Raw genomic sequence first — 15229 nt, 5'->3', positions numbered from 1 at the left:
TTGTTCAACACTCATTCTACAAAGATCCTTTAGGCCAAGAGAATTCTTGTGGCAGTTATATTAATGAATGTCCAGCAGTGATAACGACATATAGCTTAGGTTATTGGGGACCAGAATCACCAGCTAGGTGCAATCTTCAATGTGAAGTAAAAGAATATGCAACATCTTCCATCTTCATTATCAACAGACCGAGATTAATTGTACTTCAAAACATGGAGGGCAGTAGAAGTAACAATGGGGGAATCTAGTAGCAGCCGAAATGAAGGTTTGCAAGTATTACAACTACATCGAATTCCTTTTTTTACAGTCAATAGATGGCCACATGCAACAAATTAAATGCATTGATAAAAGGACAATGAGAGTGGAATTATTGAGTCTCTGAAAGTCTATTACAACTCCTTCTTGGGCTAGAAAGTTTTAAATACACAAGCTTTCAGTGCTATGCGGATGACGATCCCCTCTGCCACCTCTTCTACTTCTCTCATCTCTGACTGTCCGTCTGCTATCCAGGACTATCTTGTAAAACAGAGATTCTCCTCATCGGCATACCTGAATCCCTCCTTTCCTGTCACTCTGTCCGGCCTCCGTTTGCCCTCTTCCTGCTCCCACCTGTGAGGCTAAGAACCTCGGGGTCATCTTCGACTCCACACTCTCCTTTTTTCCTCACATCTGTGACGTCTCTCAGAAGTCAAACTACTCTCTCTCTAGGCTGGACTACTGCAACAGTCTCTTTCTAAATCTGCCTGCTTCTACTCTCCAGCCTCTCTAACTCATCCAGAAAAGGACAGCGAGACTTGTCCTTGGCCTCAAGCCCGGGGATCGTATCTCTCCAGCACTGAAATCTTTGCTTTGGCTCCCAGTGGCTGCAAGGATTAAGTTCAAGACCCTCTGCATTGTCCACAAGGCCTCCTGGGGCCTGGGTCCTCAATGCCTCCAACTCCCTCTTTGTAAATACCTTTCTACTCGTGCTCTTCGCTCCTCCATCTCCCTCAGGGTCAGTCGCTTCTCCAAGCAACGAGTTGGTGGTCCATCTCTTTCTTCAGCTGGGGCCTCCCTCTGGAACAGCCTCCCTGCCTCTCAAACTCGAGGAGAACCATCTCCGGTTTGCTTCTGCCTTCTCTACCCTGCTGATTTCCTGTCCGATACTGCACTGGTCTCCTGGCTACCCTCTGATTTCGAGCCCAGGTCCCTACTCGCCCAATTGCACACCCTTGCACTTGGCTCTGCATCCAACCCTACAGTCACCCGACCGGCACTTTGACACCTGCGGTCTGCACTTACCCTTGCACCTGCCATCTGCTGGCCGTACTTCTTGTTTTTTGTTTTGATCCCATGTACTCATGGCGCTTTTCCCTTCCCACCTCCCCTGCACTTGCGCAATCTCAATGTCACATGGCCTAGCAAGATCGTGGTCTCTGTCCACCCTCCGTTTCCCCCATCCTTGTCTCGTCGCGCCTTGAAACATGTGTATAGGCACGTTACAAAAGCCAGATCATACATGATCATAGACCGGCATGTAAGAGAAAGGAAAAACAAAATATTTTAATGAAAAGGCTTGTCGGGAAATCCAGGTTATAAAAGGTCACAACTGCTGGAGAAGAATAAGGCTATGGGAAACAATCGCAAGATTGAATGCTTGATTTAGATGCGATTTAAAAGAACAGAACGACACTGCAAAGCAACATGTATTCCATTTGAAAGACAGTCTAAATGACAGAGCTTGCAATAATGGAGTATTTTTACTACCCATTTTGCTTAGAAGGGAGTATTTTTATGGTTTTAAAGAATACAAGAGGCTGCGCTACTGATCTTTAGTGCTGGAACAACGTGTTTTCTACGGAGAACGAGTACTATTGTATTTGGCGCTGGAAAGGTTTATAGGATAGTTTCTTATGAAACAATGCAAGTTCAGCAGTTGCGTGACAGGGCCAATACATTGCTCCAACAGCCCTCCTCCTTTCCTGTTCGGTTCACGTCTGGATACGCCTGGGAACTTTTGTGGCACAAACAAACGGAATAGTATTAAAAGCCTACGGACCAATCCTAACACATTTGTGAGCAAGCCATCTCGTAGAGCGCCCAGATTTCAGGAGGCATACAGCACCCTGTGAATGCGCACTGGTCTAAAGTGCAGAAATGCTTCTTCTGCCGATTCCAACTTTTCAGACGGGTAGCCTAGGGAAAAGGTGACCCTGAGGAATTCCAAAGGGTCATGGGTTCAGAGAAGGCGTTCTACAGTGTGATACAATAGATGGGAATATGGCACTTCATGGAAGCAGTGCAAGGAACGATGCATGTGTACTTACTGGAACAGGTTTAAAGTAAAACAAAAACTATAATTCGGTTCAGGTGACTGTTTGCATTGGAAAGAGGGGACCTGCCTCTTCGCACACCCGCAATCCATTTTCTAGCTGCTAGGCAAACGGCCGAAAATGCCAGCTCTGTTTTTGCAAGGGCTCGCCACAAGGCTGAACACTTAAGTTTGACAGATCACTGCACAACATTTTCTTAAAGGTTTGACGTAAACGCCTTTACAGTAGAGCTTATGGCAGGCATCCATCCTACCTGATGTTATCAATCCAGCAATCAATAACCAATGGTAGAAGCAGCTCCAGATTCAGCCACAGAGTGAAGTAAGCATCGGTCTTCTTGTAACAGACGTAGTGCACCACTGACGGCTTGTCCAATTTGGCTTCCAACTGGTTACCCAAATCTCCAGGTACTGTAAAGCCATAACAAATACAAGAGTGAAACTAACGCACCTAAACGTAACCATTTACAATCAAAGGCGTTGCATTGCACACAGATATTTGATTTAATATGCATGCATAAAAGGGCGATTGTCCAAGAGGTAGTATTTGCTAGCAGAAGTAGGGGGACAGTCACATGGAGGCAAAGGATGAAGAACGATTCTGGAAGGTTAGATGTGTCCTCGTGCAAAGGGCTGGACGATTGTTTAAGAATCCCCTTGCACACGGAGGATGGTGGAGAGGCTGCTCTACAGTTTCTATGGAATTACATTCGCTCCTCTTAGAGGACGGTGTACTCGGTTTCTTAATATGCCATCCTCTCGATTTCCTATGGTGAAAACGATCTGCTGCTGAATTGCATTGCCTGCTGGTTAAGCACGAAACAATAAAACGGTCTATAAAAATGTATGCATGCAAAAGGTTAAATCCACAAACCTATTTATGTTGCATTCATTGAGGATAGAAGGGTTTCTCTAGAAACACTTACAAAAGCAGGGAGCCAGCGAGGCGATCCAGAGTCAGGTGACATACATCAGAATTAGCAGATATCTACAAGAGCACCATAAGCACCGCCATTGACGCCATTGCCCCCCTGCAGACCAAAAAAGCCAAAACTATCAAACACTCAAATACCTGGTTCTCCACTGAACTCAAAGAACTCCGCTCACAGAAAAGAAAAGCACTAAATTCCTGGCAGAAATCGCCTTCCCCAGCCACCCTATCCTCCTACAAAAAAATAACTGCCCAATACAAAAAAGCCATAATCACAGCTAAATCAGTCTCTTATAATGAAAGAATTGCTAATGCAAGCTCCGAATCTAAAGAACTCTTCGCCATCTTCAACGAACTCACCACACCGGCCACCAAATCACTAGACATTGTTAAAGACCAAATCTGGTGCAACTCCATACAATCTGCCCTGTTAAATAAAATTGAACTCCTACAAACAAAAATTAAGGAGCACCACAAAAACCTATCACTGCACCTCAAATCTCCCACCACCACGAGCCACATGCCCACCCCTAGCTCGGGGACCCCATCCACCAAAGCCCCCACCACCCCGTTCAAATTCAGGGAAGTCACAGAACATGAAGTTATTGAGGTAATGAACAAGATCAAACCATCCAATTGTAAAGGAGATCCCTGCCCCGCCAGTCTGATCAAAGACTGCACTGAAACACTCGCCCCCTTCCTTAAATCATTCATTAATGCCTCTTTCAATACCAATACTGTCCCTGACAGTCTAAAAGAAGCCTGGGTGCGCCCGCTTCTAAAAAAAACCACCCTCGACCCAGAAGTAGCTACCAACTACAGGCCCATCACCACTGTGCCTTTCCTGCTCAAGATTCTGGATAAAATTGCCTACACTCAAATCCAGGATTATCTCGAAACCAACCATATCCTAGGTAAAAGACAGTCAGGCTTCCGACCAGGTCACGGAACAGAGTCAGCCCTACTTGATCTGAAAATACAACTTGCAGACACTATGGATAAAGGCAAACCGGCACTCCTTCTCCTACTGGATCTATCTGCCGCCTTTGACCTTGTCAACCACGATATCCTAGGCATGCACCTAAAAAATGAAGCACACTTCTCCCCGGAAGCCATTGCATGGGTGGCCTCATTCCTAAATGGCAGACTCATGAAAGTCTTCTCAGACACTGCCTCGGCAACCCCTACTACCATCCACTGCGGCGTCCCCCAAGGCTCCTGCACCGCCCCCACTCTCTACAATATATTCACCCTTCCTCTCTTCAATGACCTCGACTGTCGTAACATAGCGTACACCAACTACGCAGACGATACGCAGGTACTACTCCCGCTAACTGGGACCTACGAAGAAGATGCGACAGCATTAACCAAAATCTACACAGCCATCCAAACTTGGATGGCGGCCAACGGCCTCTGCTTAAACGGGGACAAAACCGAAATCCTCATAGTAGGGACCAATGAAATTCTCAACAAACTCCCCCCCCAATACAAATCCTTCAATATCGACAACTCCACCATCACAGTCTCCAAGACTGTTAAAACCTTAGGTGTTCACCTAGATGCCTCACTATCTATGTCTCGCCAGGTCAACGCCATAGCCTCTTCCTCAGCACTCACCACCAAGGTGATAAATGCTGTCAAGCCTTTTCTCTCCACTAAAAATTGCCTGTCCATCGCCAGAGCCACTATAGGTACAAAACTAGATTACTGTAATGCCCTGTTCCTAGGCACCTCCGCCCACAACCTAAAAAAACTCCAAATCACGCAAAACAACGCGCTCCGGGCAGCGCTGTCCATTCCAAAAAGAGAACACATCTCGCAAGCAAGGAAAGATGCTCACTGGCTACCCGTGAAGGAACGCATACTTTTCAAAGCCATGACCATCACACATAGATGCCTCTCCCTGGATGCCCCACCCTATCTCGCAGAAAGAATCACACCGAAAGCCTCCATCAGACCCACCAGAGCTCACCGCACCAACATGATTGATGTCCCTACGTTTCAAAGATCCAGGGCGGGAGGAACCAGCTTCCAACACCTCGCACCTAAAAACTGGAACTCCTTACCTACCTCACTAAGGAACGAAAAATCATACCACACCTTCCGTAAAAACCTCAAAACCCTCTTATTCCGCTAAAGTCCTCCACATGCACATTCATGCTTGCATTGTAACCACAGCATAGCATAACCCCTAAGCTCAATGTTTATTACTAATGTGAAACGTACTCTGTAACTCTGTTTACATCTGTAAACATATTCCTATGTTTGTGTTCAAGACTAAGTCTGCTGTAACAGCGCCACGATGCCCCAGGGCAGTTTTGTGCGCTTTATAAATGCAAATAAATAAATAAATAAATAGGGAGAGAGACAGTACATGGAAGGTGGATGAAAGGGGGTGTACATTTGGAGAACAGGACATACATTTTAAAATCACACTTATTGATATCCTGGTTACATGGACTAGTTACACACACGCTCACACTCGCACTCTGATGTTTTCGAAAATAAAGTTATTCGTGGGAAATTGTATCCAAGAAAGGTTTACAGGATAACATTTACAGTGTCAAGCTCTTCACAGTTGGCGCTGAACAGCCACATCGTCATTTCCCCCAGGTTTATCCCAGATTCCAAAAGCCCACGTTGTTGCTTAACCATAGAAATGTTGTGGAAAGAAATGCAAAAAGAAAATGCATCCATTACTTTATCCCATGAACGCAAAACGACGGTGTCAACATATTTCCAGGAATCTTCTGGGTAAAAACAAAAAACGCCCAATTAAAACTGTTGACTAGGCCCATTTTCTCGTTTAAGGGAAATAAAAGGAATGACTGTCACCTGAACACCACACGGGTTTCTTTTGAAAATCATTGTTTTTTGGTATGTTAATCAAGTTGAGAAAAGATTTCAGGGGTCATCAGGTGTTAGGTGGAGCGGTACAAATGTGGTGTTAATGCTATTACCGCTCTGCACAATCCAGAGTTTGGGCAGAAAGTGGGAGACCCAATGGGAATTTAACCCCCCCCCCCCAAATGGGATCCGGTGCCAATGCTGCCTGACCAAGTTGCTGTAATGCAATTTGTACTGGCGGTATCCACACAGAATTACCCCCGGGACTCCTGATAGAGCCCTACAACACCTAGCTGCACTGATCTGTTTCATGAAAGAGCCAGAATGCGAACACCTGCTCAGGTGACATGGAGTCACCTTGCCAGACTATGCTCTTTACTGGGTGGCAAAAGAGCATAAGTGACTAAAGTAGGGGAAAAAGAATATCGTTACCCCTTATGTTTGTTGCTGCCCTTTAAGTTTTAGGAAAGTGGGCACGAGTTGGAACAACTGAAGTTTCAAGGCTGAGGGGGTTACTAGGCATTTCAATATGTTGGCATTGTATCATCATAGCGATTCATGTCGATGGACCACTTTTAAGTATTAATGTGCGTTATTGTTAGCCACTAATGGCACTCGATTAATCGTTCTGAAGAGGGGCCAGGTCGGTGCCATTAGCGTTTGAAACTTGTTGCATGGCATTGTCCCTTTCCAAAAAACAGTTTGTAGCTCAGGAGCTATCCATCCTATGTGCAACTATTTGTCCGAAGGTAACGCTTTATGCCCAGTAACTCGCACCATTGGGCAGCTATTGCAATCACATTTCTAAGTATTCATGTTATTTTCTAGATATTGCAATCCTATACTCCCTCACCATATGCAAGGTTTCCCCATTAAATTCTCCTACACAAAAGGCATTTGGCAGGTATTGTTATACTTTGTCTAGGTACTCAGATCATATGGCAGCATTAAGTCTTCACCTCAGAGCCTACTTCACTGGTCTTCCAACATAGCGCTTTGAAGTAGAGCTTTGGAATCCTTTTGTATCTTAACCATACTTAATATAGCCGGGAACTACCTCCTTTCTCACCACCCCCTAACTTTTTACTAATTTTTTTATTCGTTTTACTTGAAACGCGCTGGAACTAGGCCCTTAGGCATGTACGTGCAGGACTAGACAGACATTCAATAAACAAAAAATGCCCTAGCTGTCAGGGGAGAATTAGCGGGGGAAAGGTGATCATTCAAACAAGAGATTCTTGAGTCTACGTTTAAAACAATACCCAAGAGGAGCAGAACATCAGATCCAGCAGTAGTGCATTCCAAAGACGAGGGGCTACCATTGGAAAGCATCCACCCAACACCATAGTCATTTTAGCCTTTGGGGTCAGAAGGAGGCCAGAGTTGTTGGACCTCAAGGTGCGTCTAGCTGGGAGCCATCCCAGCAAAGATGAGAGGTAGACTGGACTCTTTCCAAAGAGACATGAGTGTGCAATACACAGAGAACGAAACACAATGTGTTTCCTGATGAGCATCCAATGTTTTCACACCCATCGTCCCTTCTTCACGTGGAGCATTTGGATGGCAGAGCGCTGTGTTCACCAAATGAAGAGCTATTGGTTCCTGCTACATTTATAATCTAGACAACATTGCATAAAAAGAGCTGCTTTTGCGGCCGCAACATCTCTGAGAGTGCCCTTCATTTAGACAACAAAAAGATGATGATAGCAAATGAATCCCTGTTTAAAATATTGTAGCCTACATGGTCTACTTATTAATTTTAAGTACAAGATAATAAAACAGGTTTTCAATTGTAATGAATTTGTAGAGTGAGCGCCTAGTGGGGTAGAGGTGGAGCAGATTCTAATGTTTTCCTTGGGTACAATGTAATGTCGAGAAACTGCCCTACCTATATCTCTGTTCAGACAGTAACAGCCAATAGACCTGTACAGGCGCAAAATGGAATCTAGCCTTGCAGTGCTATCTGGGCATCCTAGACATCGTTTTACAGGGATTAGCTAAAAATAATGGAATCAAGCCATGCAGTAACTTGGCATAATGCAAACTCACCATGCTGTTTTCTCTCCTCCATCTCACTCTCCACCTGCGGAGTGCCTTGAGGTTCTATCCGCTCGCTGTGGCCAACATCTACTTTGCCCCTTTTGCCCATTTGATCTCCACCTTGTCTCCTCACTGTGTTCTGCGGTCGCCACGCAGCTCTCCTTCACGCTTCTCTCCACTGCCTTCTGTTCTCCCTGTCTCATTTCCAACTTCTATTCAGGCATGGTGTGCTGCTAAGGATCTCTGCCTTAATGCCAGTAAGAGTGATATCCTTCTCATTGGGGCCTCAGCTCCCTCCTTCCCTCCTACTTTCTGGCTGTCCTCAATGGGCCCCCTCCCCTCAACTTCTTGTGAGGCTAAAAACCTTGGTGTCATCTTCGACTCCTTTCCTTCTCTGATCACAGACCTTGCTAAGAAGGTCCACTTTCAGCTGCACCCCCTTTCGAGGCATTCCCCCCCCCAGAAACTCAACTTCTCGAGAGCTCTGGTCCTCTCTAGGCTTGACTACTACAACAGCCTCTTCCTCAATCTGCCTAAATCCTCCCTTTGCCCCCTTCAACTATTCCAGAATAGGACTGCAAGACTTATCCTTGGCCTCAAGCCCAGGGACCGCCTCTCTCTAGCCCTAAAATCTCTCCACTGACTCCCCGTGGCTGCAAGGATCAAATTCAAGAACCTCTGCATAATCCACAAGGCTTTCTGGGGCCCGGGACTCCGCTACATCCAACTTTCTCTCCATCAATACCTCCCTGCTAGAGCCCTTCGGCCTTCTAGCTCCATCTCTCAGCAGATCAGTCGCTTTTCCAAACCACAGGGTTGGGGGGAGGGGGGCAATAGGTGGGGGGGGGGTAGATCTCTCTTCCGCAGGTGCCTCCCTCTGTAACGGCCTCCCTGCCCCTCTGAGACTTGAGCTGGATCGCCTTAAGCTCTAGAAGATTTTCAAGACACTCCTTTGATGCTCCTCCTACCCTCTCGCCCTGCCCTGCTAATGTCCCCCTCTGCCTCTTTTTGACTGGCTGCCTGGTTCCTTCCGATTCTTACAGGGCACCAGTCCCTCCTTGACCAGTCTACCCTTGCACTTGGTCTCCCATGACCCCACCCCCTAATCTGCACTTGCCCTTCGTGCTCCCTCTACCTACGCTTGCCTGGCCGGGCCTGCACCCCATTAAGCCCATCCAGCCATGTCCCTCGTACTAAGCACAAGGACCTTCTTACCTTGCACTCTCTGAATTCCCCTGTCACTGTCCACGTGGACCCCCACCCTGAGCACTCACCTAACATATGGGCCCTTTTCCGCCCTGATTGGCACTCGACCGCCCCAGACGCCTGTCTTCCCCCCCGCACTTGTTAGTGCACTTGCACGATCCAAATGTCACAAGGCCTAGGACGACCGTTTTTGCTTTGCTTCCCTGTACCCCCCACCCCTTAACCCTCTGTCCCCATTTTGTCTTGTTGTGCCTTGAAACACCTTTTGCTGCATAGGCGCATTATAAATACTCAAAATGAAAAATAACTGGGCATAATACTAACTGGCCTTGCTGAGCAAAATCACTAGAGACTGAAAATGACAGCGGTGCACAGAATAAATTAACATAACGTAATATTAACATGGATATCCTAATTGGGCCTACCTGACCCGTTCACTGCTCTTTTAACTGGGCATCAGGGAGGCTGGTCCTGCTATGCCAACTAAAAAGATATCAAAACAATGGTTTCAATACTTGCGTGTTGGATTGCAATAGTGTAAATACTAGGGTTTTCATGGCAATCCTTGCCAACTGCGCGAGTCCTTGAGAATTTGATACCAGAACCTTGAAATGGTGCGATTACCTCAAAACTTCGATGCATTTCTGTGTATAATCACAGCATTACCAGACACGAGTACCAGACTTATGTCAATACCTGACAAATATTTGTACTTCCTGAGCAAATGATAGTAATAGCTGGCAATGGTGAGACTACCTGGAGGTAAAAACACCCATGCCTAGATCAGTCACTGCCTATAATCAGCGATGAACACCCCCCCCTTTCCCACTGTTTCTATCCCTGGTTTCTTGTAGATCCCTTACTGACCAACTGATCCATGACCCCCCCCTTCCCATCTCCCCCTTCCCAGAGTTAGCTCCCAGCACCATGTTGTTCCCACCTATGATTGCAAAGTGCTCTGTTGCTTCTCGAAACTAGGCCCACACTCAATACCCTAATAATCGTATTAAAAATAAAAAAAATGCCATGGTTTATTATCTCATAGGCACAATTTAGACTCTAGAACATCTTGCAGGATACCCCGGTTTCGAACTCCAAATAAATCTTGCAAAATAATGGACTCCTTTGCAAAGCCAGTAAATGTAAGGATTAAACATTTAAATGCACACAGCTCCTTCAAGCATCTGATTCAAATGTGAGGGGGAAATAGTGGCTGCAACAAACAAACTGCATTTATTCACAAACTTCAGAGAAATACAAAATACCCACCGCCCCTCCCCGCAAATTCCAAGAGCTTGTGATAGAGATTCAATGTTCCTTTGAGATGAACTTGAATGCACAAGAACATGCAAGGTCAGGCATCACATGACAGTCACGGATAATGCAAACAAATAAAAATAAAACCGACCACATGACGAGTGAAGTGCTTTTTCAATGGTGCTGGTTGCTAGACAGTTTGTTGTGCTGCGAGTGGTAAATTAGAAACGTACTGCCATTTATGTGCGACAGAATTTACTCACTACAAGCTTAAAGGATTGAGGGAAGTAGACTCCAAATAATCAGACGTTTGATATAATCTAAGTGGCAGGGGAAGCGCCATGGTGGGTGCGAATGTCCCCCTCCACTCTGTGTGGTCTTTGCCTCGTCACCCACCTACGTCGTTCGTGCCAGCGAGGCCTTGCAAGATCTCGGAAGTATGCCGGTCTCGCTAGACTGGTGCTCCACCAGTAGCGTACAGAGCAGGAGGGGGCAAGCTGCCCCACAGAGGCTCTTTTGAGTGCCAGACCGGGGCATTAGTCAGTGGGACACCTCTCGCGTTCGGCACTTCAATGAGGGTGCCCAATGGGAAAGGTGTCCCGCTGGCAGGACAATGACAATGTGTGCTGAGCAATCCCAGCTCAGCACGCTCATTTTCACCTTACCCTTTCCGAACAGATGGGTTGTCCTGCTGCTAGGACAATGTCCTAAGTAGCTGTGGGCAACAGAGGGGCTCTCACGTTTCTCTGCCTTAATAGAGCATTTCTACATGAGCAATTAGTCACCGATAAGGCAGGGGGGGGGGGGATGGAGGAGCTATTCGCAGGGACTTTTGTCCCATTAGAAATGGGAATAGGAGGGAGTGATCAGAAGTGAGAAGGGTCCATAATGCAATGACTATGGCTTTAAAGCCCAAGGGATTTGTTAGGCTCACATTAATCTGCATGATGCTATTCTGCCTTTGCATGCAGGAAGGGGAGAATAGAACTAAAGCCATACATACTCGTATTGCTCAACTTATTTCTATGACAAATGTATGTAGTTACTTTACTATGAAAGGCTAGTTTATAATGTAATGTGGTTTGACTCGAGGCATTTGTTAAGTATTATTCAAGTACACGAAATGCAAACAAAAACCTTAATATCTATATCAGCTAAACCTGGGAAGATGTGCTCAATTGCTTCAATTGTCCACATCACGGTTTCCCCATTTAACCAAAGTGTGTGATCCTGGGCAAAATCATTTAATCGCACTGTCTCTTACCTGCAGCTATGTAAGTGATTCACTTCATAGCTTATGTTAATATATCAGGCTGTTATTTAAAAAAAAAAAAAAAGACTAATGACTATAGAGTTGCTCCATGTATAATAGTGCAATTTAGGTATTTTGTACCACAAAGTTATTAGCCACTTGGCTTACTTATAGAAACTTAATCTAAAGTCACTTCCATGGTACTCCCAAGCATCAAAGACTGATGATGCTTTTTGTGATGTCCTTTTCTGTGAAGTAATTTCTGTTGGTGCAATCCATATGCAAATGAGGAGGTTTGGATATATTTTTCCCCAGAGTGTCCGGACAGTGGTTTTATAGGAGTTTCCTGCATCTGTAATGATTCTGCAGTTACATTTTCTTGTTATGTGCTAAAATGCCATCTGAAAAAGAAGAGTAGAGGTGGGCACTACTTTTTATATCTGTGATAAGTTCAAGTATATTTCTCTTATATTTGACTATTGTACTCTAAATGTACTAGGAGCTACCAGACGAGAAAGGTCTTATGACACAAGAACCCTAACAGACAAGGCACCGGACACGAATCAGGTGCAATCCACCTAATTATGTCTGAAACTCACAAATTGCTCACTTTTTGATCTTTATTTATTCCTTCATTTTTCAACAAATATATTTTTTAATCCTCAAGGACCAATTCTTCCTTCCTTTTTTCAAATATCTTATCCGATACATCAATATCTTCAATCCATCAAAAACAGAAGCAAACGTCTTTGCTTAAATGAAATTTTCAAGCAGTATTTATTCACAGAGTTGAGGCAAGAACTGCGATTAAACACTAAAATGCCATCTGCCACTAATGTTAATATAGGAATGTTTAATTCCTTTTTGTGTAATATTGGGGGCGTTAGGAAGGTAAAAGAAGGGCACCCTTGTGGTTTGATTCAAATTGTATTTAGCATTGAGGAATTGAGCAGCGTCATCCGCAATGTGTCGATCCAGTTAATAATATGATGGGTGAAATGATAATTAAATCAAGGAATGTTCGCAGACTAAACAGGAATGCTGACTCTTGGAATCCGTTTCACCCCTTGAAAATTCTTCACCAAACTTTTTCCTGCTTCCTAAAAAGCAGCTTTGGTGGGCAACTGCATGCCCAAGAAAGGAAGTCCTGGCATGGAAGAGCAGGGAGAAGGCAAAGGGACAAAATGGCCAAAGAAAAAAAAAGAACTCGTGGCACGGCCATGATAGGCACTAGTCACAGTCAGGAGCCAGACGTGGTAAATGCAGTAAGGCTCAGTAAAAAGTTATACAGATACAAGAAAAAGATACTGCTGCCACCAGTCTGTTCGAGGCACATTGTACACGCACCAAAAATTCCTTACAGGGTGTTTAGGGGCATAAAACCCAAAGGCCCCATTGCGCGGTACTGGAAGGTACTTTGCGCAATGTTATCAACAAGTGGTAACAAAGTCGAAAGACTAAGAGAAACACAGTTTCTCAGTACTGACAGCCTTCACGACGCGTCAGTTTTCCCATAACTATGAACAAAAGTCCCAGTGGAGTGGCACTGAAGGATGCACTCCACTGTAAAAAGTCATGTCAGGATACAAAAACTAAAAGTTTGGGGGGCCACGAACTATGGAGGAAAAGTTTCTTCTAGAGAAATATTTCCTAACAGAGGGGAGCTGGGAGCTATTTAGCTCTTGCTTGTAGCCTAGGAGAGGATGGCTAGCTTAAAACCAACAGCCTCCAAGAACTACTTTATGTCAACAGGCCACCTACTGTCTTACCAACATGCATACGTGACATGGAGTATTTGAGAATGCTTCTAAAGAAAAAGTATGGCACATCTAGTACACATTTAAACATAATGAATCATACAAAAGGGACAGAAAGTTAAGTGTGCTTCTCATGTAGAAGTTAGATTTGCAGCGCATGGGTTACTCGCTCCAGGTTTCCCCAGTGGTAGCTCCTGCCTACTGGGTGATCACCCAACACCCAGGAGCTGGTTTTAGCTCCTGCTCAATTAATTTTAATTTCGAACCCTGAAATAGGTGAAAACAGTATTCGGTCGGGTCTGAAGATTAACTGTACCAAGTCCTATATGTTCCTTCTGGGTAAGCTTGTGAAGTTAAACAAGAATAACTTCAGTTTAATTGATCCCATGGACATGCGACTCCTTAACGTATTTAGGCATTACGGACTATACGATCCATTACACTAATAGAGGTAGTGGTAAAGGGGGCGGAGTAGCCATAATAACCCGAGACTCTCTGCCCGTTTTTCATACGACATCACCATGCTCGGGTTGCGAAACATTACATCTAAAACACTGTCCCACAGACAATAACTATCAATTTCTTACTCATCTACAGACTGCCCTCACTGGAATCCGAGTTCAATGATGAACTTATTCACCTTGCCAACTCATTAATTGGCCAAAATAAATCCACGATCATCCTTGGAGACTTAATCGATGGCGTGGAGATCTAAAAGGCAAAGAAGCAATCCTCCTTGAAAAAAAATCTACAAAAAATGCAGTTTAATGTAATGAACCATGATCCTACTATGGCCAACAGTGATCAACTGGACTGGGTCATCATTAACAGCATAGAGACAAACAACTTTGTAACCACCCCTTGCATATGGACAGACCATTATTATTATTTTTTTTTTATAACTGTTTATTGAGTTTGAACACCACAACATAGAGAAACAAACATGGATCATCGGCATACATAGGATGAAGGCAGCATGGCATTAATAACAGCTAGAAGGGGCCCACAGGGCCGAGGACCGTAAGACATTAATAAGACAAGGCAGGCAACCAATGCTAACAGTGATCCTGATCTACCCCCAGCAGCGGATATCAGTGAGCATCTAGCCATTTACCCCATATTTTTTCAAATTTACAGGGGCAGCCCCGTGCGTTATAGATCCGGCGCTCTGAAGCTGCGCACCTGTCCTGGACGGTCTATTTTAAAGTAGCATTTAACCTACACTTACTCCAACCAGCTAAGAAGCCCTTAAATGAAGCAAGGAAAGTCTTTTCTAGAAACTTCAAAAACATTGAAAGTTCGGACCTACAACTCTGCGTAAACAGCATTCGCACCAATCTTAATGAAAAGGACTCCTGTGACACCATTATTAATAAATATGATTAGCAGATGCTCATATTAATAAATCAGAAAGCTCCTAATCGAGAAAAAACAGTCAGGCCCAATCTTAACCATCAAAAATGGTACACACCGGAACCAACCATCCTTACGAAGGAATACAAATGCAGTGAAGCACAATGGCTAAAAACCCCAACTGATGGCAATAAGACCAGCTGGAAATTACTAGAAAAATCCTATAAGAACATCATCAATGAGGTCAAAAAGAACTAGTTCAACAGTCAAATTGA

At 44.7% G+C, this 15229-nt stretch overlaps 1 protein-coding gene across 2 annotated transcripts in view; it reads right to left on the bottom strand.

Moving 5' to 3' along the window:
- Window positions 1-15229, bottom strand: part of PLA2G15 (phospholipase A2 group XV) — a 346700-nt gene that overhangs the window by 197438 nt on the left and 134033 nt on the right. For both annotated transcript variants that reach the window (XM_069653570.1, XM_069653579.1), the window contains exon 2: window positions 2566-2722. In XM_069653570.1, the coding sequence (XP_069509671.1) occupies window positions 2566-2722 (157 nt within the window). The remainder of the gene's footprint in view (window positions 1-2565; window positions 2723-15229) is intronic.

The sequence above is a fragment of the Ambystoma mexicanum genome, chromosome 1p (genome assembly GCF_040938575.1).
Source record: "Ambystoma mexicanum isolate Mex_15411 chromosome 1p, UKY_AmexF1_1, whole genome shotgun sequence".
In the NCBI taxonomy this organism is placed as follows: Eukaryota; Metazoa; Chordata; class Amphibia; order Caudata; family Ambystomatidae; genus Ambystoma; species Ambystoma mexicanum.
This window is presented reverse-complemented; position numbering and strand designations above follow the sequence as displayed.